The 25,770-nt window shown below is 46.7% G+C and overlaps 2 protein-coding genes across 16 annotated transcripts in view; one reads left to right on the forward strand and one right to left on the reverse strand.

Moving 5' to 3' along the window:
• The window catches only part of LOC115196343 (peripheral plasma membrane protein CASK), a 42,527-nt gene extending 17,126 nt beyond the window's left edge, over positions 1–25,401 (forward strand). Inside the window, exons 4-28 of one of the 15 annotated variants that reach the window (XM_029757088.1) lie at positions 1–82; positions 1,846–1,918; positions 8,277–8,379; positions 8,487–8,665; positions 9,109–9,231; positions 9,690–9,773; positions 9,872–9,971; positions 11,277–11,294; positions 14,568–14,689; positions 14,920–14,997; positions 15,164–15,244; positions 16,934–17,122; positions 17,205–17,283; positions 17,359–17,444; positions 17,587–17,691; positions 17,786–17,854; positions 17,937–17,972; positions 18,975–19,013; positions 19,442–19,638; positions 19,792–19,907; positions 21,029–21,094; positions 21,207–21,287; positions 21,633–21,835; positions 23,103–23,207; positions 23,620–25,401. The exon at positions 1–82 is cut by the window's left edge and continues 2 nt beyond it. In XM_029757088.1, the coding sequence (XP_029612948.1) occupies positions 1–82; positions 1,846–1,918; positions 8,277–8,379; positions 8,487–8,665; positions 9,109–9,231; positions 9,690–9,773; positions 9,872–9,971; positions 11,277–11,294; positions 14,568–14,689; positions 14,920–14,997; positions 15,164–15,244; positions 16,934–17,122; positions 17,205–17,283; positions 17,359–17,444; positions 17,587–17,691; positions 17,786–17,854; positions 17,937–17,972; positions 18,975–19,013; positions 19,442–19,638; positions 19,792–19,907; positions 21,029–21,094; positions 21,207–21,287; positions 21,633–21,835; positions 23,103–23,207; positions 23,620–23,796 (2,591 nt within the window). In that variant the 3' untranslated portion in view covers positions 23,797–25,401. Of the gene's footprint in view, positions 83–1,845; positions 1,919–8,276; positions 8,380–8,486; positions 8,666–9,108; positions 9,232–9,689; positions 9,774–9,871; positions 9,972–11,276; positions 11,295–14,567; positions 14,690–14,919; positions 14,998–15,163; positions 15,245–16,933; positions 17,123–17,204; positions 17,284–17,358; positions 17,445–17,586; positions 17,692–17,785; positions 17,855–17,936; positions 17,973–18,974; positions 19,014–19,441; positions 19,639–19,791; positions 19,908–21,013; positions 21,095–21,206; positions 21,288–21,632; positions 21,836–23,102; positions 23,208–23,619 lie in introns of all 15 variants that reach the window. The other 14 variants (XM_029757093.1, XM_029757086.1, XM_029757091.1 and 11 more) reach the window with 14 other exon arrangements.
• LOC115196344 (probable G-protein coupled receptor 34) lies at positions 5,481–8,155 on the reverse strand. Its single transcript, XM_029757102.1, has 2 exons — positions 7,433–8,155; positions 5,481–7,033 (listed from the first exon to the last, which is right to left on the reverse strand). Exon 2 carries the CDS (start codon positions 6,987–6,989, stop codon positions 5,757–5,759), a length of 1,233 nt encoding a protein of 410 aa, XP_029612962.1. The 5' UTR covers positions 6,990–7,033; positions 7,433–8,155; the 3' UTR covers positions 5,481–5,756.
• Positions 25,402–25,770: the final 369 nt, after the last annotated feature.

Consider the following 25,770-nt stretch of genomic DNA (forward strand, 5'->3'; position numbering starts at 1 on the left):
ATAGTATGGATACAGCTGACCTGTGTTTTGAGACTGTGAAGAGGGCGGATGCTGGTTTTGTCTACAGTGAAGCTGTAGCCAGGTAAAAGCTCCACTCTTAGGTTCCCTTATTTCCTCTCTGCCTCTAGTATGGACGGAGCTGACTTGTGTTTTGAAATTGTGACGCGGGCTGACGTGGACTTTGTCTACATTGAAGCCGTAGCCAGTTACTCACATGTCACACTGACATTTTCAACGACGGCCTCATTTGAAGTAAGTGGCCTTGTATTCAGTGGTAGGACGATGAGAACCTTGGGGACTCTACATGCCTGTAAGGAAGTGCTTTTAGAAGGAGTTCTCTAAGAAGTAGTGGTGTTGCTAATTCCCTCACTCTCCCCCTTTCTCTTCATTCTCTCTCTCCCCCTTTCTCTTCATTCTCTCTCTCCCCCTTTCTCTTCATTCTCTCTCTCCCCCTTTCTCTTCATTCTCTCTCTCCCCCTTTCACTTCATTCTCTCTCTCTCCCCCTTTCTCTTCATTCTCTCTCTCCCCCTTTCTCTTCATTCTCTCTCTCCCCCTTTCTCTTCATTCTCTCTCCCCCTTTCTCTTCATTCTCTCTCTCCCCCTTTCTCTTCATTCTCTCTCTCCCCCTTTCTCTTCATTCTCTCTCTCCCCCTTCTCTTCATTCTCTCTCTCCCCCTTTCTCTTCATTCTCTCTCTCCCCCTTTCACTTCATTCATTCTCTCTCCCCCTTTCTCTTCATTCTCTCTCTCCCCTCTCCCTTCTTCTCTTCATTCCTCTCTCTCTCCCCCTTTCTCTTCATTCTCTCTCTCCCCCTTTCTCTTCATTCTCTCTCCCCCTTTCTCTTCATTCTCTCTCTCCCCCTTTCTCTCATTCTCTCTCTCCCCCTTTCTCTTCATTCTCTCTCTCCCCCTTTCTCTTCATTCTCTCTCTCCCCCTTTCTCTTCATTCTCTCTCTCCCCCTTTCTCTTCATTCTCTCTCTCCCCCTTTCTCTTCATTCTCTCTCTCCCCCTTTCTCTTCATTCTCTCTCTCCCCCTTTCTCTTCATTCTCTCTCTCCCCCTTTCTCTTCATTCTCTCTCTCCCCCTTTTCTCTTCATTCTCTCTCTCCCCTTTCTCTTCATTCTCTCTCTCCCCCTTTTCTTCTCTCTCCTTCTCTCTCTCTCCCCTTTCTCTTCATTCTCTCTCTCCCCCTTTCTCTTTCATTCTCTCTCCCCCTTTCTCTTCATTCTCTCTCTCCCCCTTTCTCTTCATTCTCTCTCTCCCCCTTTCTCTTCATTCTCTCTCTCCCCCTTTCTCTTCATTCTCTCTCTCCCTTTCTCTTCATTCTCTCTCCCCCTTTCTCTTCATTCTCTATCTCCCCCTTTCTCTTCATTCTCTCTCCCCCTTTCTCTTCATTCTCTCTCCCCCTTTCTCTTCATTCTCTCTCTCCCCCTTTCTCTTCATTCTCTCTCCCCCTTTCTCTTCATTCTCTCTCTCCCCCTTTCTCTTCATTCTCTCTCTCCCCCTTTCTCTTCATTCTCTCTCTCCCCCTTTCTCTTCATTCTCTCTCTCCCCCTTTCTCTTCATTCTCTCTCCCCCTTTCTCTTCATTCTATCTCCCCCTTTCTCTTCATTCTCTCTCTCCCCCTTTCTCTTCATTCTCTCTCTCCCCCTTTCTCTTCATTCTCTCTCTCCCCCTTTCTCTTCATTCTCTCTCCCCCTTTCTCTTCATTCTATCTCCCCCTTTCTCTTCATTCTCTCTCTCCCCCTTTCTCTTCATTCTCTCTCTCCCCCTTTCTCTTCATTCTCTCTCCCCCTTTCTCTTCATTCTCTCTCTCCCTTTTTTTCTCCATTCTTGTCTTTTAGTCACTACATGAGACAGATCTTGGAGGCGCTGCGGTATTGCCATGACAACAACGTGATTCACCGTGATGTGAAGGTAAGCTCCCCTAGCCCAGATCTCCAGTCCCACGTCCCCCTTATCGAAACAGCACTGTTGTTAATGGCATCTATTGATTTCAAACAGAATGAAGTAACCATTGGTGATCCACCGTCTGTCTCCTCGTATTTAGTGTATGTTGACTAACCCAACGATAACTGACCCATCAGCTCAGCCCATTGGGTTGTAGTAGTAGGCTAACTAGTAATGAAGGTGAGTTAAGCTGGGGCTGGATTAGTGGTTAGTGTAAGGGAAAACCCTGCTGAAACACTGTTTGACAGGCCAGACAGCACAGCTTCAGTAATTACTATAGGATTACCTCTCTAACATACAGTAGGCCACAATGCCAGACCAGATGGGGCGAGCCCTGCCCACAAACAGACACATTTGGTGACTCCCAGAGGGGATAAGGGGAGCTTTTGTGTGTGTGTTAATACCAATGTCAGTAAGTCAGTCTGTTTGTGTGTTTACACAAAGTTACACCTTCCCCCTGTGTTGAGTGCATGTGGTGTATTTTTCTGTTTGAATACTTGTGATTTGGGTTGTAAGAAGTGTGTGTGTGTCTGTGTCTCTGTCTGTCTGTCATGGTGTCTGTGTGTGCCTGTGTGTGTGTCTGTCCCATGGTGCCGGTGTGTAGTAGACTGCTGTAGTGGTATTACCTAATACCACCAGTAGAGGGGACTGTGTGTGTCTGTCCCATGGTGCCTGTATGTAGTAGACTGCTGTAGTGGTATTACCTAATACCACCAGTAGAGGGGACTGTGTGTGTCTGTCCCATGGTGCCTGTATGTAGTAGACTGCTGTAGTGGTAGTACCTAATACCACCAGTAGAGGGGACTGTGTAATGCTTATCAGCCATTCAGTATTCACACCAAGGCGACATATATACGATTTAAGCTCACATATATATATTTATTTGCTTTGTACAGTGTTGCATCAGATATGATTGTGTCACATGCTATTGACAATATTAGTTAACAGACAAACATAGGCATTTACACTACCGTTCAAAAGTTTGGGGTCACTTAGAAATGTCCTTGTTTTTTTTAAATAAAAGCAAATGTTTTGTTCATTAAAATGATATCAAATTGATCAGAAATACAGTGTAGACATTGTTAATGTTGTAAATGACTATTGTAGCTGGAAATGGCTGATTTAATGGAATATCTACGTAGGCGTTCAGAGGCCCATTATCAGCAACCATCACTCCTGTGTTCCAATGGCACGTTGTGTTATCTAATCCAAGTTTATCATTTTAAAAGGCTAATTGATCATTTAGAAAACCCTTTTGCAATTATGTTAGCACAGCTGAAAACTGTTGTGCTGATTTTAAAGAAGCAATAAAACTGGCCTTCTTTAGACTAGTTGAGTATCTGGAGCATCAGCATTTGTTAGTTTGATTACAGGCTCAAAATGGCCAGAAACAAAGGACTCTCTTCTGAAACTCGTCAGTCTATTCTTGTTCTGAGAAATGAAGGCTATTGCATGCGAGAAATTGCCAAGAAACTGAAGATCTCGTACAACGCTGTGAACTACTCCCTTCACAGAACAGCACAAACTGGCGCTAACCAGAATAGAAAGAGGAGTGGAAGGCCCCGGTGCACAACTGAGCAAGAGGACAAGTCCTCAACTGGCAGCTTCATTAAATAGTACCCGCCAAACACCAGTCTCAACGTCAACAGTGAAGAGGCGAGTCCAGGATGCTGGCCTTCTAGGCAGAATTCCTGTGTCCAGTGTCTGTGTTCTTTTGCCCATCTTAATCTTTTCTTTTTATTGGCCAATCTGAGATATGGCTTTTTCTTTGTAACTCTGCCTAGAAGGCCAGCATCCCAGAGTCACCTCTTCACTGTTGACGTTGAGACTGGTGTTTTGCGTTGAGACTGGTGTTTTGCGTTGAGACTGGTGTTTTGCGTTGAGACTGGTGTTTTGCGTTGAGACTGGTGTGGTGTTTTGCGTTGAGACTGGTGTGGTGTTTTGCGTTGAGACTGGTGTTTTGCGTTGAGACTGGTGTTTTGCTGATAATGGGCCTCTGTACGCCTATGTAGATATTCCATAAAAAATCTGCTGTTTCCAGCTACAATAGTCATTTACAACACTAACAATGTCTACACTGTATTTCTGATCAATTTGATGTTATTTTAATGGACAAAAAAATGTGCTTTTCTTTCAAAAACAAGGACATTTCTAAGTGACCCCGAACTTTTTAATCTTGGCGTTCCCCTAGGATAGGGGGCGCTACAGCGATTTTTGAAAAAAATCGTGCCCATTTTAAACGGCCTCCTACTCAAACTCAGAAGCTAGGATATGCATATAATTAATACTTGTGGATAGAAAACACCCTAAAGTTTCTAAAACTGTTTGAATGGTGTCTGTGAGTATAACAGAACTCATATGGCAGTCAAAACCCCGAGACAGATCGAAACAGGAAGTGGAATTCTGAATTGCGAACTCAACTTCATCACGTTGCCTATTAATCACATCGTGAGCTATGGTTCATTGAGCACTTCCTATTGCTTCCACTAGATGTCCCCAGTCTTTACAAAGTGATTTGAGTCTCCTACTGTGAAAACTGACACAATGACACGCTGTGGAACGTGGTCACACGGAGAGGGCCATCACCATTATGACGCCGGCGCCCCTGGTTACCCTCCCCTTTCGAAACGTTTTGAAACACAATGCAATCGTCCCCCTCGAATCTTATTGGAGCTCTCGTTGAAAAAGGCCCTACAGATTTATGTTATACAACGTTTGACATGTTTGAACGAACCTAAATAAGAAAAAAATGCATTTTGTTGAAAGAGTAGTCCCGCGGCCGACGGAGCTTTTGGTTCAGCCTTCAGAACGCGCTAACAACAACAAGCTAATGGAACATAAAGGATGAACTTTTTCGAACGAAAATACATTTGTTGTGGACCTGGGATTCCTGGAAGTGCCCAAGGATGAAGATAATCAAAGGTAAGGGATTATTGACAATAGTATACAAGACTAGATTTGATATGCGATTGTTCCAAGATGGCTAGCCTATTGCTATTGCTAGCCTATTGTTCTGAGTATCGCATCCCCTTTTATCGCAAAGTGTGATTACCCAGTAAAGTTATTTTTAAATCTGGCATTACAGGTGCTTTCAAGAGATATTCATCTATAAATCTTAGAATGACAATATTACATTTTAAAAATGTTTTCGAATAGTAATTTAGTAAATTGTAGCACTGTTTCACCGGATGCATTTGAGGGAAAATAGTTAGTCAATGTTACGTGCCGATGTAAAATTCTGTTTTTATATATAAATATGAACTTTATCGAACAAAAGAATGCATGCATTGTGTAACATGATGTCCTAGGTGTGTTATCTGATGAAGTTTGTAAAAGGTTAGTGCTGCATTTAGCTGTTTTTTGGTTATTTGTGATGCATGTGGTTGGTCGGAAAATGGCTATGTGGCTACTTTTACGATATACTCCTCTAACATAATCTAATGTTTTGCTTTTGCTGTAAAGCCTTTTTGAAATCGGACAACCTGGTTCGATTCAGGAGAGGTGTATCTATAAAACGATATAATTTTGATTTTTTTTTGAAAAAAAATATAATTACATTTTGTTATGCTAATGGCGATAGGATTTTTCGCTGGATGTCCGTCCCACATACGGGACGGAGGCCGCATAGGGGTTAACGGCGTGTATATCACTTTGATTCAGGACATCTGGTCAGCTCCATTCTTGATAACTGAGTCTAGTTCAAGACGTTGGCCCTTGTCACATGCATCCGTTGTTGAGTACATGGTATACATTATAATGTAAATAGAGTTAAAGTCCATGAAGTAAAACAATGAAGTCTGTAAAGTCACTGCTTTGCCACTATGGCTGCGCCAGGGCGGAGGGTGGGGCTAATCAGACAGAGGCTGGTCCTGGGCTCGTGGGAGGGGTTAATGACGGTGTTGGGGGAGATGACGGACAGAGAGGTCCGTCTGAACTCTGATACCGAGCTGTTGGAGGTCCCGTCGTTAAGGATGTGGAGCCGCTTGCCGAGGCTCTGTCCGAGGGCTTTCACGGCGGCCTTGCGCACCGAGCCCGACAACAGGAAGTACATCACAGGGTCCAGGACGGTGTTGAAGGCAGAGAACAACAACATGACCTCATTGCTCCTGTCCACCAGGCGCAAGTAGTCGCAGGATGGGGATTGGCTGAGCTGGGAGAGGACGTAGAATGGGCGGAAGGCGTGGTAGGGCCCGAAGCAGACGGTGAACAGGAAGAGCACGAAGAAGGACTTCCTGGCGGCGCAACCATAGCGGTGGGCGTTGGGGAGGTCCGGTTTATCCCTGGACACCTTGAGGAGGCGCATGGCTATCTTCCCATAGGAGACCACCAGCAGGCAGAACACCCCCCAGAACAGCAGCACCAGAGCCATGTTGAAGTAAGCCTTCCCCTTCGCCCCACGCCGCTGCTTATACTGGAAACACTTCCCACGTTCCTCGTTTCCCTCCGACATGGCGATCATGGGCACGGCCGCCGCCAGGGACAGCCCCCAGAGCGCCCCGCACGCCACCCAGCTCCATCCCCCGCCTCTCAGCCTCCTGGCCAGGCCCCGCTCCGCCCCGCCGTGCCCCTTCAGCTTCACATACCTATCCAGACTGATGAACCCCAACAGAGTGATACTAATATACATGTTCATGTAGAACAGGTTGCCCACCACTTTACAGACCAGGGGGCCGAGGATCCAGCGGTTGCCATTAGCATGGTAGAGGACTCTGAAGGGAAGGCAGGCCAGGAGCACCAGGTCAGCTATGGCCACGTTGATGAGGAACACCCGGACAGAGTTCCTCCTGGAGTGGAGGAAGACGAAGACCCACAGGGCCAGGAGATTACCTACCAGACCCAGGAGGAAGAAGAGGGAGTAGAAGAAGACCAGGGGGAGGCGCAGGGCACCGTCATCTAGATCACAGAGGGTCTGGTTTGGAGAGGAGGAGGAGGTAAAGAGGGGATAGGTGGCATTAGAGAGGGGGAAGGAAGAGGTGGACAGGGGTAAAGAGGTGTTGGGAGAGGAGGTGGAAAGGGGGGAGAAGGAAAGAGAGGTCATTGTGTTGAAGCTGGGGTGTCTTTAGGACCAGCAGATCTTCAGTGCTGTGGGAGATAGAGGGGTGGAGAGATGTTTTTTATTGATAAGGATCAAAAACGGAGAGAGATGTCAATGCATTAAAAAAAAGAGTGGGCTGTTAACAGGAAAGGACTTTGGCGGTTTGCATTGAAAAAACACTGTAAAAGCACTCAAAGAACTAATCTATTTTTAAATGTCACCACTTTTACCACTACTTTTTTACAATGTTGTATTTAAAGTAACTCCCCTGTAGCAGGAAATGAAGTAATGAAAAATCAACCACTACTTTAAGTGCAATTATTGTATTGTACCTACGACCTATTTTGGATTCACCACCTAGTAAAGAACATGGTCTGCATGGTGGTTTTCACAGATTCACACACACAGGTTCAGTGATGTTTTTATTAAGACAGGATCTCACTCACCATCCAGATTCCCTCCATGTCAGAGACTCTGCAGCTGTAGTTTCACTGTCCACTGTCCAGAATGTGTGTGTTGTTACATATCCTTTAACAGCCCCTGGTCCTACTGTCCCTTGGTTGTCAGGTTCAGTGGGGTAGTGTTGGGACTCTGGTTCCTCTCCTACACACCTTTTTTCTTTGTTTCTTTTGCTCAAAAGTATGAGTCTGTTACACTGAGCTCTCCTCCCTTCTCTCACTCCCTCGCTCTCTTTCCTCCTCTCTCTTCCTCTCTCTGGTCCTCTCTCTCTGTGCCTTGAGATGGTCTCTCACGCCTCCCCCAACCACTCCCTTGTCAGCTTTTAGCAGCCGTCAGAACCCTCAGACCACAGCCCCCATCCTCCCCCCAGTGTGAAGTGAAGTGCAGAGTAGGGCAGGAAACCAGCGCTGTGAGACCACAAACTCTGACTGTCACGTACTCCGGCGCTGCGCTCTGCTCCTCATCCTCCACCTCTTCTTCTCTCTATGTCCTCCTCTCCTCTCCTCTCTTCCTCCTTTCTCTGGTGTTCTCTCTGGTGTTCTCTCTATCTGTCCAGTGTCGTCGTCCTGCTTTCTTCTCTCCTCTTCCCTATCAGTTGGAGTGTTTCTGCAGTAAAGCAGGTAGCCATCTGCCTTTGTCCCGTCTAGGAACCCTTTAGGTCCACTACCAAGGTTTTACTACAGCAGGATGGTACAAAATGGAGCACTTTTTTATGAAGCTTGAACCCAATCCCTCCATTTCTCTCTCTCTCTCTCTCTCTCTCTCTCTCTCTCTCTCTCTCTCTCTCTCTCTCTCTCTCTCTCTCTCTCTGTGTGTGTCCCTGTCTTGTAGCCTCACTGTGTCCTGCTGGCCTCTAAGGAGAACTCAGCTCCTGTCAAGCTGGGGGGGTTTGGAGTGGCCATACAACTAGGAGAATCAGGCCTGGTGGCAGGAGGTACTCTATATTCACTCTGGGACTGTATTTGTCATTCTCTCTCTCTCTCTCTCTCTCTCTCTCGTATCTGTGTGTAAACCCACACTCTAACCCCCGTTCCTCCCCAGGTCGAGTAGGCACGCCCCACTTCATGGCCCCAGAGGTGGTGAAGAGGGAGCCGTATGGTAAGCCTGTAGACGTGTGGGGCTGTGGAGTCATCCTGTTCATCCTGCTGTCTGGCTGCCTGCCCTTCTACGGTACCAAGGAACGCCTGTTTGAGGCTATCATTAAGGGGAAATATAAGGTAGTAGTTGATTTTCCAAAACTGCCCTCTAACACACACACACACACACACACACACACACACACACACACACACACACACACACACACACACTACAAAGCAAAGAAATGCGTGGGTGTGAAACCCGCAGCAGTGGGTCATTGCACGTGGTTCACAACCACAAGCTACGGCTTGGAAAGTTGTCTCAGCTGCATTTCCATCAAGGCCTTATTGAGGCCCATACAGAGCATTCAGAATGTACCATGTACAACGGTCCTCATTCTGTCATCTGGGCCTGGTGTGGGGTACATGGCAACCTTCCTTCTATATCTATAGCTAGGTTAAAAAGCTCCAGGTATGTACTGTGTCCAATGTGGTAAACGTATCTGGCATACCCTCGGTTGCTGCAGCCCTACATCCATCTGAGAGCGTGTGTGTGTGTGTGTGTGTGTGACCCTCCCCTCTAGATGAACCCACGCCAGTGGAGCCACATCTCAGAGAGCGCCAAGGACCTGGTGCGTCGCATGCTGATGCTGGACCCCGCAGAGAGGATCACTGTCTACGAAGCTCTCAACCACCCCTGGCTTAAGGTGGGAACAAACATGCAGACACACTGATACACACACACACATTCACATGCACGCACACACACTAAAAGCCCTGTCTGCAAGATGCTAAATATACAGACACACACTTAACCCCAACTGTAACACATGATTATAACCAGATGTGAAACTAACACTGGGTTAGTTGTTGTTTCCTCATAACTTCCTCCCTGTCAGGAGACAGAGCCCTGCATCAGCTACTTTCACAACCCAGACAGTCCAGTTTACTGAGTGGAAACTGTTGTAGTGTTTTGTCTTTATTAGTGTGATATTCACCTGTCTGTGAGGGACAGGTATTCACCTGTCTGTGTATTCACCTGTCTGTGAGGGACAGGTATTCACCTGTCTGTGAGGGACAGGTATTCACCTGTCTGTGGTGGGGGACAAGTATTCACCTGTCTGTGGGGGACAGGTATTCACCTGTCTGTGTGTTCTCCCTCCAGGAGAGGGACAGGTATGCCTACAAGATCCACCTGCCAGAGACAGTGGAGCAGCTGAGGAAGTTTAATGCAAGGAGGAAGCTCAAGGTACACACACACACACACACACACACACACACACACCATTGATGCTCTTCAATCAATCAATCAGTCAATACATTCTTGTTCTTTGTGTTGTGTTCTAGGGGGCAGTGTTGGCTGCTGTCTCCAGCCACAAGTTTAACTCCTTCTACGGAGACCCACCAGAGGAGATGCCTGACTTCTCTGAAGACCCCACCTCCTCAGGTAAGACCCGCCCCTCTCCTCCTGTTGCCGTTCCCACGTCAACACCCAAGCCGAGCTGTGTCAGGGGAACGGACGTCATGGCAACAATCGCTTACGTGGTTTGTGTTGCTAGCTCGTTGTCCCACGGCCGTCCTGAAGCACAACCCTGACGATGCTGCACATTTTTCACTTCTCATAGTTTTCTACAACTATAGCCAACTTCTGCCGTAACAGAAAAGGATTCTCGTCATGTAAGAACGATAATGATGATTTGACTTATCTATCACTGTTGTAAGCGCCTCAGCGTTATCTCATTTCCTGGTAATCAGATGACAGATAGTCAGTAGCTAACCACACAGCCAATCCAGTGTTCAGATCAGAACAGCAGTGGAACATTCAGGCCCCGGTCTCTGCGCTAGCCTCGGCCTTCTTATAAATCCCGCTGATCGCTGGAAAAAGGAAACAGAAGTGCCCAGGCTAGCGTTGCCCAATCTCCTCACTTCCTTGTCTCTGTCTCGGGGACGAACTGTCACTCCCTATGGATGTTATGAATGGGGGAACAAAGGGTCTATCTACGACCTGCTGCCCTCTCCTGCTCTGAATGCTATGTTTGTCAGATGTTCTCAGACCTAAAAAAAGGGCTCTGATGTTGTGATAAGTGCGTGTCCCACGCCATCTGTTTTGTAGGTCTCGTTAGAGGCCTTTTAGAATAGTCTCCGTCTGAAATGGTCTGGAGAAACGGAGCCTCTCCTTCCCATGCGTTTGGGATTAAGGCGTGTCGCTGGATCTACTCAACAGATGGTGTGATGTGACCACTTTCCAGGATGAAAACATCTGACAAACGTTGGGAGAAATTGGAGCGGTACCGAGTCCAGCCGAGTGGGTCATAGAAAAATCATTACAGACAGTCTGGTCTTCCTCTTGTGAGACCAGACAGCCTCATTGCATCACTCTGCGTTTTGTGACTATTTCTGCCCTTGTTTCAAAAAAGAAAATGCTTTGGGATGGAATTCACTTTCCTGTGGGGTGTGGCTGTGTGTGTTGGGAGAGGAGGGGGGAGAGCAGTGTACAAGTAAATGAGCTATTTTCCTCCAAATGGCATCTTTGAGACTAGCCAGATATCCACAGCTCCAGCCTCTGCTTTTTGCTTACTCTCTCTCTCTCTCTCTCTCTCTCTCTCCTGTTTTGCTCTCTGTCTGTCTTGTCTTTCATCCTTCCTGGCATCCTCTTTTCTCTACAAAATCCCTCTCTTTCTCTTGTCTGCTGAATCTTTCCCCTCTCTATTGTCTTCTCTGTGGTGGTGTTGCAATGCGGCACTCTCTGTAGGACTGCTAGCCGCTGAAAGTAGGTATCCCCAGGTAGCTTCCTGGTGTGACATCATGACATCATCACATCTATTAAACTACCCCCCCCCCCCCCCCCCTCCCTAGCACCCTTGATGACTCGCATCCCAATACTCTAAAACAGCTTCCTTACCTATTTGGGGGATGAAACAGTATCTGACTCGGTGTTAGTTGATGGGGGTGAATTCAACTCTCAGCTGAGGTGGACAGAAAGCCAATCAGAAGTATTGGGAAGTAGACTCTGTGTGCATTGTTATGTCACTCACCACCGACAGCTAATGAGGTGGACGCGTGCCTGCACGGCTTCCATTTGATCCAATCACAACCGTTGTCAGTGGCGCGTGCAATCTGGACCTGTCATGGCCTTGGAGGACAAACTGAAAGTGTTCAGTCTTCAAACCTCTTTCTATGTGTGCAGTGTTTTTCTATGTTAAACAAACAGCATGGCAACTAACTTTAGTCTTCCATACAATCTCTAGATCCAGCCTTCACTAACCTGAACTAACCAATCACATGACCTGACCTCCATCCCATTATCTCCATCCCATGTGATATGGTTTATTCCTTCCTTCCTGTCTAATCTGTCATATTAATGATGGGATGTACCTCTGTTCTGTCCTGTTCTGCCATCTCTCTGTTGCTTTCGCTGCATGTAGCAGGTACTCTAGCCTGACACCTTCTGTTTCTAGCTGTGTGTGCGGTGTCTCTGTGTGGTGTGTGTCTCTGTGTGCGGTGTCTCTGTGTGCGGTGTCTCTGTGTGCGGTGTCTCTGTGTGTGTGTGGTGTGTGTGTGTGTGTCTCTGTGGGTGTGTGTGGTGTCTCTGTGTGTGTGTGTGTGTGTGTGTGTGTGTGTGTGTGTGTGTGTGTGTGTGTGTGTGTGTGTGTGTGTGTGTGTGTGGTGTCTCTGTGTGTGTGTGTGTGTGTGTGTGTGGTGTCTCTGTGTGTGTGTGGTGTCTCTGCGTGTGTGTGTGTGTGTGGTGTCTCTGCGTGTGTGTGGTGTCTGTGTGTGTGTGTGGTGTCTGTGTGTGTGTGTGGTGTCTCTGTGTGTGTGTGCGGTGTCTCTGTGTGTGTGTGTGTGTGCAGTGTCTCTGTGTTAGAGGTCGACCGATTCATCGGAATGGCCAATTAATTAGGGCCGATTTCAAGTTTTCATAACAATCGGTAATCGGTATTTTTGGCCACCGATTTGCCTATTTAAAAATATATATTTTTTTACACCTTTATTTAACTAGGCAAGTCAGATTAAGAACACATTCTTATTTTCATTGACGGCCTAGAAACGGGGGTTAACTGCCTTGTTCAGGGGGGATTCGTTTTTGCAACCTTCTGGTTACTAGTCCAACGCTCTAACCACCTGCCTTACATTGCACTCCACGAGGAGCCTGCATGGCAGGCTGACTACTTGTTACGCGAGGGCAGCAAGAAGCCAAGGTAAGTTGCTAGCTAGCATTAAACTTATCTTATAAAAAACGATCAATCTTAACATAATCACTAGTTAACTACACATGGTTGATGATATTGCTAGTTTATCTAACGTGTCCTGCGTTGCATATAATCGATGCGGTGCCTGTTAATTTCTCATTGAATCACAGCCTACTTCGACAAAAGCGCATTTGCGAAAAAAGCACTGTCGTTGCACCAATGTACCTAACCATAAACATCAATGCCTTTCTTTAAAATCAATAAACAAGTATATATTTTTAAACCTGCATATTTAGTTAATATTGCCTGCTAACATGAAATTGTGTCACATCTCTAGCGTTCATTGCACACAGAGTCAGGGTATATGCAACATTTTGGGTCGCCTGGCTCGTTGCGAACTAATTTGCCAGAATTCTACGTAATTATGACATAACATTGAAGGTTGTGCAATGTAACAGGAATATTTAGACTTAGGGATGCCACCCGTTAGATAAAATACAAAACGGTTCCGTATTTCACTGACAGGAAAAACGTTTTGTTTTCGAGATGATAGTTTCCGGATTCGACCATATTAATGACCTAAGGCTCGTATTTCTGTGTGTTATTATGTTATAATTAAGTCTATGATTTGATAGAGCAGTCTGACTGAGCGATGGTAGGCAGCAGCAGGCTCGTAAGCATTCATTCAAAATAGCACTTTCGTGCGTTTTGCCAGCAGCCCTTCGCAATGCATTGCGCTGTTTATGACTTCAAGCCTATCAACTCCCAAGATTAGGCTGGTGTAACCCATGTGAAATGGCTAGCTAGTTAGCCGGGAGCGCGCCAATAGCGTTTCAAACGTCACTCGCTCTGAGACTTGGAGTGGTTGTTCCCCTTGCTCTACATGGGTAATGCTGCTTCGAGGGTGGCTGTTGTCGATGTGTTCCTGGTTCAACGAGCGAGTAGAGGGACGGAAGCTATACTGTTACAGTGGCAATACTAAAGTGCCTATGAGAACATCCAATAGTCAAAGGTATATGAAATACAAATCGTATGGAGAGAAATAGTCCTATAATTCCTATAATAACTACAACCTAAAACTTCTTACCTGGGAATATTGAAGACTCGTGTTAAAAGGAACCACCAGCTTTCATATGTTCTCATGTTCTGAGCAAGGAACTTAAACGTTAGCTTTCTTACATGGCACATATTGCACTTTCACTTTCTTCTCCAACACTTTGTTTTTGCATTATTTAAACCAAATTGAACATGTTTCATTATCTAAATTGATTTTATTGATGTATTATATTAAGTTAAAATAAGTGTTCATTCAGTATTGTTGTAATTGTCATTATTACAAATAAATACATGTAAAAAAATCGGCCGATTAATCGGTATTGGCTTTTTTGGTCCTCCAATAATCGGTATCGGCGTTGAAAAATCGTAATCGGTTGACCTCTACTCTGTGTGTGTGTGTGTGTGTGTGTGCTCGTGCGCGGTGTCTCTGTGTGTGTGTATGTGGTGTCTCTGTGTATGTGGTGTCTCTGTGTGTGCGGTGTCTTGTGTGTATGCGCGTGCGCGGTGTCTCTCTGTGTGTGTATGTGGTGTCTCTGTGTGTGCGGTGTCGTGTGTGCGTGTGTGCGTGCGCGGTGTCTCTGTGTGCGCGGTGTGTGTAAATGTGTTTGTCCTTGTGTGTTAAATCTAAATGTTTGTGTTTTTACAGTACTGGCTACTTATAATTGGTGTGTGTTTGCGTGTGTATATGCTATAACGTGTGTGTGTGTGTGTGTGTGTGTGTGTGTGTGTGTGTGTGTGTGTGTGTGTGTGTGTGTGTGTGTGTGTGTGTGTGTGTGTGTGTGTGTGTGTGTGTGTAGGGGCAGTATCCCAGGTGCTGGACAGCCTGGAGGAGATCCATGCTCTGACCGACTGCAGTGAGAAAGATCTGGACTTCTTACACAGCGTGTTCCAGGACCAACACCTACACACACTGCTGGACGTGAGTGGGCTACACACACATGCAGGTTCATGTTGAGTCCACTAGGTGGCACCTTGACACAATTAAAGAGCTCTGCATGCTCAGACACACCACATTATTCATTGGGAAAATCCTTTGGGAATGAAAATTCATTTTATTTCTAAAGCAACATTTAATACAAAAGCTGATATGTGAGGAGGGATATGTAAAGGATGAGTGAATAATAAGACTGTCTCCCCCTGGTGTTGCAGCTCTATGACCAGATCAACACCAGGTCGTCTCCTCAGATCAGGAACCCTCCTAGTGATGGAGTACAGAGAGCCAAAGAGGTGAGTGGCCTGGTCACCACATCAAGGTGGGACACCTCTTCTCTTCTGGGACTAACGCTTGTCAAATACTTTATCTTGTTCTTTTGGTTTGTTAATGTTTTGCATTAAGTGTTGATGCTCTTTTGATACTGTAATTGTACTTCCTCTCCCTCCTCTTATCTTGTAGGTACTGGAGACAGTCTCCTGTTACCCTGACAACATGGAGGCCAAGGAACTCCGGAGGATCCTCACACAGCCACACTTCATGGTGGGCCATCTCCATCTCTCTCTCTCTCTGTGTGTGTGTGTGTGTGTGTGTGTGTGTGTGTGTGTGTGTGTGTGTGTGTGTGTGTGTGTGTGTGTGTGTGCGTAAACAAATGATCATGACTGGGTCAAGCTCCTTAGTTTGTCCACTATAGACCCCAGGGAGAGAGGGAGGGAGTAATCTGTTAGATTAACAAGACTGAGGGGAGGGGCTGTCAGGTATAGCAGCCAGTGTTATGGGTGGGGTTAGTGAGGCTGCAGACATCCTGCTCCGCCCACCCAGCCCTAGCTGTTACTGCCAACAAAAGAACAGAATAAAAAATCTCCCTCTGTGCTTTTCTTAATTTTTCTCTCTTCTCTGGTGTCAGGGTTTTTTCTGTATCAAAAAGGGGCTTAGGTGGTGGGCGTGGCGGGGGTCGTGGTAAAGGGCGCAGTCGGCGCAGCTGAATTTTAGGGAACATATTACAGATCCCATCTTGGCGGTGTAGAGAAAGTTTCACATTTTTAAGCCAATTTCCTGCAATTCTACCATTTTTTCCATGGAACTGGGATAACATTTAGGAGTTTTAAGGTGAATTCCCTGCAATTCTATGCATTTTGCCATGGCTAATGCTGTGTTCTTTTGCTCAAACATAATTACAACATCTATACTGCTAAATTCATTGTTTTGGAATTTTCCATTCTTTCTGACTATCTAGCTTTTATTTTGGTGATCATTAGTTCTCAAAGATTATAATGTAAAAATATATTGGTCCATTATCTTTTCGAAATACTTTATCTGTTGTTAGTCTGAAAGCTTTTTCCATCACGAAAATGTATTTGGACTTAGGTGGCTCAAAAAATGCTTTGGTGGCCCGCCCAAGGACTTCAATGACAGAAATATCTGTGCTTGTCTGTTACAGTTAAAGCTGAAATATTTGGGCGACCTGACCAAATTCACATAGAAATGTTAGTTATAGATCTGTCATTCTCATTGAAAGCAACTCTAAGAAGCTGTGTATCTGTTCTATGTGCACCATTTCTATGCTTCCCGTTCTTAAGTTTTGTGTTTGCATCTTTTACTTTTGTTTTTTTACACCAGCTTCAAACAGCCATTTTTGGTTATGGAAAATATATTTCAACAGCGGTTTAGATGGTACAATGATTCTCTACACTATACTTGCTTGTTTTGTCACATAAAATGACATTAGTCCAGCTATTCAAACTTTAGCAATCAGGAAATGATTTCTGCATAGTGCACCTTTTTAAAGCTGAGTTGTGTTTGGTTCTCCATCCTCTTACCTCAGCTTAGTCTCTGACCCACAGGGTATTTCTGTACTGACATCTCAGCGCTAGAGCCCTCTGCTTTTCGCTCAGCCTACAGACTGACACAGTGGCCTGGGATAAAGAAGGGGGGGGTCCCTCTTCCCTGGTGACCAAGATAAAAAAACAACAACATGTATTCCATCTGGATACAAGTCTTTTTGTGTAGACCCATAGTGGTTTACCCAGTCCTTTAGTCACTCATGTTTCATTTAGGAAGACCAAGCAAATAAGTCTTAAGTAGAAACCAGCTATCACTGTTACACACTTACAATAAGCCAAGTGTGACCAATAATACAGTGTGAATTTAGTTAGTGCCTTGTGTACCCCCTCATTGTCTGCTGTAGATGTCTGTGTGAGGGTGTGTCTTACTGTGTGTGTGTGTGAGTAGGCCTTGCTCCAGACCCATGATGTGGTGGCCCATGAGGTGTACAGTGACGAGGCTCTGAGGGTGACCCCTCCACCCACCTCACCCTACCTGAACGGAGACTCTCCTGAGAGCACCAACGGAGACATGGACCTGGAGAACGTGACGAGAGTACGCCTGGTTCAGTTCCAGAAGAATACTGACGAACCTATGGTACGACACACAAACACACCGACCACACACACACACATTTACTGACTCTTCCTATTTGACCTTTCACCAATGACCTCTTCAGGGCATCACTCTGAAGATGAACGATCTGAACCACTGCATCGTGGCCCGTATCATGCACGGAGGAATGATCCACAGACAAGGTACAGTACACTTTTGGAATATGCCGTACACCCTACCACAAACAAACCCACATTCACCCTCTGTCTTTTTTTTAGGTACGCTGCATGTCGGCGACGAGATCAGAGAGATCAACGGCATCAGCGTTGCCAATCAGACCGTAGAACAGCTCCAGAAGATGCTGGTGTGTTGTCCAATCAGATTCTCTCGTTCTCACCATTGTCCAATCAGCTAGTTTTGTCTTTACACAGTACTACAGTACGTGTGTATCAGTGTTTGGCTGTTATTGGTTGTGATCATTTGATGATAATGTTGTGTCCCCACAGAGGGAAATGCGAGGGAGTGTTACCTTTAAGATCGTTCCCAGCTACCGGTCACAGTCCATGTCTTGCGAGGTATGGACCGATTCTCTTGTGTCTCTAGAAAATCAGGTAAATGAGGTAAAGAAGCGTTCTATTCTTCATTTATAAGTCATTTTCTGTTGGGATGTTTTTCACATGTTTTTTGGTTCATGTGTGTCTGCAGAAAGAGTCCCCCGACCTATCCAGACAGTCGCCAGCGAACGGCCATGCTAGCGTCACTAGCTCCATCCTGGTGAGGATCTGTGGCTCTATTGCTTCTGTCAGATGAATCTATTGTGCTGTATTAGATGTGTTAACTCTGTGTGTGCTTGTAGGATCTGCCCTCGACCATCCAGCCTAAAGGACGACAGGTGAGAGATATAGACTTCCCTAACTCCTCCTCTCCCTCTCTTCTCTGATGTCTGACTCCTCCTCTCACATGGCTTTGTCTAGACCAGGGACACCATTTGCTTGTTTTTGTGTGTGTGGACTCGCATGTGTGTGTACGTCTGTGTCTGTGTGTGTGTGTACGTCTGTGTGTGTGTGTGTACGTCTGTGTGTGTGTGTACGTCTGTGTCTGTGTGTGTACGTCTGTGTGTGTGTGTCTGTGCGTGTGTGTGCGTGTGTGTGTCTGTGTGTGCGTGTGTGTCTGTGTGTACGTCTGTGTCTGTGTGTGTGTACGTCTGTGTGTGTGTACGTGTGTACGTCTGTCTGTGTGTGTGTCTCTGCGTGTGTATATGTCTGTGTCTGCGTCTGTGTGTGTACGTCTGTGTACGTCTGTGTGTGTGTGTGTGTGTGTCTGCGTGTGTGTGTGTGTGTGTCTGCGTGTGTCTCTGTGTGTGTGTGTGTCTCTGCGTGTGTATATGTCTGTGTGTGTCAAACATCATTTGGATCCATGTCATCTTAAATAACCCCTGCATGTATTAAAGGGATACTTCGTGATTTTAACAATGAAGCCCTTTATCTACTTCCCCAGAGTCAGTGGAACTCGTGGAGACCATTTTTATGTCTCGTGTGTGCAGTTTTAAGGAAGTTGCTAACTAGCGCTAGCGCACTTGCTAACAAGTGTTAGCGCAATGACTGTAGACTTCCAGTCATTGCACTAACGCTAGTTAGCATTGGCTCACAAAAATACCTCCAACTTCCTTCATATGATATCCATGACTGTGGAGAAATAGATAAAGGGCCTCATTGCAAAGTCTCCCTGTCGTAACCTGTCTCCCTGTCGTAACCTGTCTCCCTGTCGTAACCTGTCTCCCTGTCGTAACCTGTCTCCCTGTCGTAACCCGTCCTCCTCACTCTCTCACCTCCTTTGTCGATGTCCCGTATGTTTTCTACTGCATGATGTGTGTGTGATGCTCTCAACCCCCTAGATCTCCAGACCTGCTATCAAGGACAAAATGTCCATCAAGGTAAGATCTCTCAGTGGATCCAAGTAGCAGTAGATCCCATGCAGTATGTCCCTCATCGTTGCTCTTGTAGATCTAACATTAGCGTCCATAATCCCCCTCCATTAAAATGGTTGGTCGTTTGCGCGTAAGATGTAGCCAATCGGGGGCAACCAGAACGATTAAAATGGTAAAGCTTTCTTTGATGTTGCCTTATTTGCTTTCTCTTTTTCACCCAACTCTTCTTCTTATCTCCTCCGCCTCTTTGCTTCTTGTTTACTGTGTCGACTGTGGCCATTTCGACCAATCAGTGTCCCGTGCAGCTCTCGTCAGGAGCTTGACCAATCAAAATCACCTCTTTCCTCCATACCTCCAGCTTGATCAATCAGTCCCCCTATTCCCTCCCAGATCAGCGGGCCTGACCAATCACATTCCTCGGTTTCCTCCCTCAGATCTACGTGCGTGCCCAGTTTGAGTACGACCCCGCCAAGGATGACCTCATTCCCTGTAAGGAGGCCGGGATCCGCTTCCGGGTGGGTGACATCATCCAGATCATCAGTAAGGACGACCACAACTGGTGGCAGGGCAAGCTGGAGAACACTAAGAACGGAACCGCAGGGCTCATACCGTCACCAGAACTACAGGAGTGGTGAGGACAGAACCCATGGAAGCCATACTGTAAAACCCAGCAGGGTTGGTGCTTCCATTTCCAATTCAGGAAGTGGATTGAAATTACAACGCAAGAATTACAACTACAGAATTAAAATAACCAGGAGTAATCAGTGAAGTACCTTATTTCCAGGCGTGTGGCGTGTTTAGCCATGGAGAAGACCAAGCAGGAGCAGCAGGCCAGCTGTACCTGGTTTGGCAAGAAGAAGAAGCAGTACAAAGACAAGTACCTGGCCAAGCATAACGCAGGTACACACACACACACACACACACACACACACACAGCGTGTTTTAATTATACAATCAGAAACCAATTCTTTATTCTGTGGAACTACTTGTGTGTGTGTGTGTGTGTGTGTGTGTGTGTGTGTGTGTGTGTGTGTGTGTGTGTGTGTGTGTGTGTGTGTGTGTGTGTGTGTGTGTGTGTGTGTAAAAGTGTTTTGCTTGACATGTTGGCTATAAGATATTCCAAGTGTTCCAGATGTTTCCGTTGTATTTTATATTGTATGACGCATTCAGTTGTTATATCCCAGATATTCTCTTGCAGCTTTATTCACTGGCCAAAAAATACTCTCAATTCTGAATGTAGTATTTTGTTATTGTATAGTAAAGACATTCCCGGTCTGTAGAGCTAAATGCTTAGTTTACTACTGTACTGTCTGTGGAATGGTTTCCAAATGAATCTGAATAATGCTGCATGTTCTTTCCCCAGAACGGGCCCCTTTCCTCCCTCAAAGAGCTCCTCTCTAAACGTTGTCTCAATGTTGACTGAATGTTACATGTCTAACGCTCCTGCCATTAACAACCTGGCCTCCGAGTCCAAGCTATGTACTGTAATGTTTTTATTTTACGTTTTCTTCTATTAACCCTCCCCTCCCTCCTTCCCTCTGTTCTGTCCATCTTTCATGCGTCTCTTACCCAATGGCTTGGCTGCATGTAAGTAACTCTGACTGATGCCCTACGATGCCCTCCTCCTTTTCTCTCCCTCTATCCTCTACTTTATTCACGCTCTTTTCCTTGTTTGACGTCAGTAAACTTCTATCTCGCTGTTTCATTTGTTCTTCCTCGTTTTGGTTTTTTACGTGTCCTTGTTTGTCCGTCTGTCACAGACCTGAAGTAAAATCATTCCAATCACATGTAGGCCCTTTAGATGGCAAAAACAAACCACAATCTTTTTCACACAGTTATCAGTAAACTTATTTCAGTGGTTTTATCCATTCTTTATTTAAGCCATTCGTTTGATTCACCTTCCTGTGCTGTGCACTACAGACGACCCCCTTCCATTGTGTCTGTGTTCCATTATTCCTACGGTTCTCAGTGAACATCTCTAATGCCGTTCACCTTCTCTGTTTCAGTGTTTGACCAACTAGACCTGGTCACGTATGAAGAGGTGGTCAAACTGCCTGCGTTCAAGAGGAAAACGCTCGTTTTGTTGGGTACGTTAGACAGATGGTTCTTAGGTAGTGTTAACTAAAGGGAACAGTTGACAACACATTATCTAACGTCTCTGTCTCATTGTCTCATTGTCTTGTGTGTCTCTCTCCCCAGGGGCCCATGGAGTTGGCAGGAGGCACATCAAGAACACGCTCATCACTAAGCACCCAGACCGATTTGCCTACCCCATTCCTCGTAAGAGACCTACCACCACTACTACCACTACTACTACCACCACTACCACCACCACTATCACCACCACCACCACCACCACTACTACCACTACCACCACTACTACCACTTACCCTTTCCCTCTCCTCTGCTCTGTCCCTCTCTCCCTTTCCCTCCCTCCCTCCATCTCTCTCCCTCCCTTTCCCTCTCTCTCTCTCTCTCTCTCTCCCTCCCTCTCTCTCTCTCTCCCTCTCTCTCTCTCTCCCTCTCTCTCCCTCCCTCCCTTTCCCTCTCTCTCTCTCCCTCCCTCCCTTTCCCTCTCTCTCTCTCCCTCCCTCCCTTTCCCTCTCTCTCTCTCCCTCCCCACAGACACAACCAGACCTCCAAAGAAGGACGAGGAGAATGGGAAGAACTACTACTTTGTGACACATGACCAGATGATGCAGGACATCAGTAACAATGACTACCTGGAGTACGGTAGTCACGAGGACGCCATGTATGGCACGCGGCTAGAGACCATCCGCCAGATCCACCAGCAGGGTATGATCTCCATACTGGACGTGGAACCACAGGTAGGTGTCTGTGTGAGGTGGGGATGGGTGGGGTTGTCTCTGTGTGGGGTGGGGATGTCTGTGTGTGAGGTGCGGTTGTGTGTCTGTGAGGTGGGGGTGGGTGGGGTTGTCTGTGTGTGAGGTGCGGTTGTCTGTCTGTGGGGTGGGTGGGGTTGTCTGTGTGTGAGGTGCGGTTGTCTGTCTGAGGTGGGGGTGGGTGGGGTTGTCTGTGTGTGAGGTGCGGTTGTCTGTGTGTGAGGTGGGGGTGGGTGGGGTTGTCTGTGTGTGAGGTGCGGTTGTCTGTCTGTGGGGTGGGTGGGGATGTCTGTGTGTGAGGTGCGGTTGTCTGTCTGTGAGGTGGAGGTGGGTGGGGTTGTCTGTGTGAGGTGCGGTTGTCTGTCTGTGGGGTGGGTGGGGTTGTCTGTGTGTGCGGTTGTCTGTCTGAGGTGGGGGTGGGTGGGGTTGTCTGTGTGTGAGGTGTGGTTGTCTGTGTGTGAGGTGGGGGTGGGTGGGGTTGTCTGTGTGTGGGGAGGGTGGGGTTGTCTGTGTGTGAGGTGGGGATGGGTGGGGTTGTCTGTGTGTGAGGTGGGGGTGGGTGGGGTTGTCTGTGTGTGGGGATGGTGGGGTTGTCTGTGTGTGAGGTGGGGATGGTCTGTGTGTGGGGTGGGTGGGGTTGTCTGTGTGTGGGGTGGGGTTGTCTGTGTGTGAGGTGCGGTTGTCTGTGTGTGAGGTGGGGGTGGGTGGGGTTGTCTGTGTGTGAGGTGCGGTTGTCTGTGTGTGAGGTGCGGTTGTCTGTGTGTGAGGTGGGGGTGGGTGAGGTTGTCTGTGTGTGAGGTGCGGTTGTCTGTGTGTGAGGTGCGGTTGTCTGTGTGTGAGGTGGGGGAGGGTGAGGTTGTCTGTGTGTGAGGTGGGGGAGGGTGGGGTTGTCTGTGTGTGAGGTGGGGGAGGGTGGGGTTGTCTGTGTGTGAGGTGGGGATGGGTGGGGTTGTGTGAGGTGGGGGTGGTCTGTGTGTGTGTGTCCAGTATTTATTAAGCAGTATATATTCCACCGGCAGAAAATCAGTGATGGCAGAACGCTGATCTAATGTGACCTTTATGCCTTTTCCTTAACTCTTAACCTTAATATACCTGACCTTAACTAAAACATTAACTCTAACCTAACCCTCTCTCTTAAACCTAACCTTCATTCATCTCTTCAGTTTTTGTTCTGCCAGTTGAATATACACTTCCTGTTTATTAATACTGTGGAGAGTTTTTAAATGTAGCTCACTAGTCAGTTTTGTGTCAGTCATCTCTTGTTTCTCTTCAGGCACTCAAGGTGTTGAGGACGGCTGAGTTTGCCCCTTACGTTGTGTTCATCGCAGCTCCCACCATCACCCCTGGAATGAACGAGGTTAGGGCCAACACACACTGCTACTGTGTCCGTCATGTTTTGGGTTGTGTCTGTCATTTTGCTGTGGTGAAAGTCCATCCCACTGCATGTGTCCTGTCTGCATTCCTGTTGATTTTTCTTTGGCATGCCTTTCTCCTTGCACCCAAGCTTCCCAAGTGGTGCAGGAAACTGCCTGTAAGTACTGGATATGTACAAGTAGTTTAGCTCATAAACCTCCTTTTATAGGTGTGTGTGTGTGTTGTGTTTGTGTGTAAATGGTTTGTTTTTGAGTATACTAAGATCCTCCCAGAGTCCCATTTCATCTTTCTTTCCGTTGTGTGACTCGACCCTTCCCACAATGCCTGGAACGAGGGTATTTTCTTCCCCTGTTATTCTGACTCTTTCTTCCCTCTCCTCCTCCTCCTCCCTTTAGGATGACTCCCTCCAGCGGCTGCAGAAGGAGTCCGAGGGCCTCCAGACGACCTACGCCCATTACTTCGACCAGACCGTCATCAACAACGAGATCGACGACACCATCCGTCTGCTGGAGGAGGCTGTGAACCTGGTGTGTACCACTGCTCAGTGGGTTCCTGTGTCCTGGGTTTATTAACCCCTGAACCCAGAGCAACCAACACCAAACTCTGACTGTCGTCCCCCATTCCCCAATAAACCCCGGTTTTCTTTTACAATGCATCTCTGTGGAACATCTCTGTGGAACATCTCTGTGGAACCCGTGCGGATGAAGGAAGAAATGAATGAAAAAGGACTGATACCGCCTCTGAGACCTCAGTCAGTCCTCCTGAAGAAAAACAGTGACTTCTGTCGTCTTCCTCTCCACTCCTTACTGACTGCCTCAAAGGCACATCGTTGTGTGTGTATATATATACATACATATATATATAATATAAAAATAATGAATATGGTCCTGTTCTTCTAGTTGAATGAAAGGAAGGTGGGGCCATTTTCTACCTTATTTGTTTTTGTATGGTTACAGCGACAGCTGTCTGAGGCGAGATAGTGAGGAGGACAGACGTGACACACAGTGATAGGTGTCTGTTGCTGTTTACCTTGTATAAGGCATTTCCTATTGTCATCAGTCGGAGGCTTGCCGTGTGACCCCCTGACCCCTTACTCCTATTGGCCGCCTCATACTCTTCGTGCTCCGCCCCTCAGAGACAGCGGAGGTCCCTCTCGCACAGTCTCCGCTGCCGCAGTGACGCCACGTCCTATTGGGCGGATAGAAAAGCACAGTGAACACCCCTCCCCCATCCCTTTCCTCTTATTTATTTCATAGGTCCCTGTATCTGTCAATCAAATCGTTGAAGGAGCACCCCCCTGAACTCTCTTCATTCCCTACATACCCTGTTTGTTTACATCTCAGTTTGCACAATGGAGAGAACAGGTGCTCTCTCTCCCCCCTCTGTTTCTTTCTCTCTCTTTCTCTCTCTCTTTCTCTCTGTAAAGCGATGATTCTCCTCGGTCAGAGCGTGTGTGCTTGGTCATCGCCAAAGCACGGGTGTCCAAGCCAGAGGGCATCCCTCTTATCTGGATGGACGGACAGGAGGAGGGAAGAAAACAACATAATCCAACACGGTCACCCTGCATGTGGCTGGGGCAGAAGACTCTGACTCCTATGCACACACCCCAGTCCTGCAGGCCCATAATAGTGAGCCGTGTATGTAAATTGTCCCTATTTGATATGTTGTGGGAATGGGAGGGGATACGGAGTGGGACGTCCAATCCTATAGGTCCGCCATTTCAGAACTGTGTCGTCTTAAAAGAGTATTACTGTTTTAAGTTCAATGGAAGGAGATGCATTTTTATGGTGTGTAAATGTTTCAATGGTTCGTAAGTCATATGAGTGATACCAAGAGCCAGTGTGTGTATAATAATTCTAAAAGAGCTCATTGTGACAAACTCTTTATAACACTTTACTTGCGGTGACATGACATAGCGCCTTATGAGCACTGTCGTAAAAAGGGCGTAGTGCCTGTCTTGAACTGTCGTAGCATTAAAAAAAGAAAAATGCTTTGTCATGCTTCTGACTGTGTTATGTAGGGGTTATGTCTCTCTGCCTGGAGTAAAGTGTTACCATTTAAAGTCCTGTGTAAAGTTCCCTCTGCAAATGACAAGCAGCTCTTCGGTATGAAATGTTGTTCTTTTTCTTTTCTGTTTTGTAAAAAATATATTTCATTTTAAGTGTTGACAAAGTAAACTGCCTTTGTGTTCTGTCTCATATAAGTCCCTACAGTCTCTAGTGTACACCTCTACTCTGTGTGTGTGTGTGTGTGTGTGTGTGTGTGTGTGTGTGTGTGTGTGTGTGTGTGTGTGTGTGTGTGTGTGTGTGTGTGTGTGTGTGTGTGTGTGTGTGTGTGTGTGTGTGTGTGTGTGTGTGTGTGTATGGGTTTGGCCCTGTGTGTGGACTGTGGCTATAGGTGTGGATGGGTGGTTGTGTGTGTGTGGGGGGATGGGTTTGGCCCTGTGTGTGGACTGTGGCTATAGGTGTGGATGGGTGGTTGTGTGTGTGATGCAATGCAGTAGTCTGCTTATACTGAACATTATGGTCATGCAAGTGCTTCCATTG

Source organism: Salmo trutta, chromosome 6, assembly GCF_901001165.1.
Source record: "Salmo trutta chromosome 6, fSalTru1.1, whole genome shotgun sequence".
In the NCBI taxonomy this organism is placed as follows: Eukaryota; Metazoa; Chordata; class Actinopteri; order Salmoniformes; family Salmonidae; genus Salmo; species Salmo trutta.

Bases quoted from the DNA above. Each gene is read 5' to 3' on its own strand.
- LOC115196344 (XM_029757102.1), bottom strand. From the start codon at position 6,989: ATGACCTCTCTTTCCTTCTCCCCCCTTTCCACCTCCTCTCCCAACACC.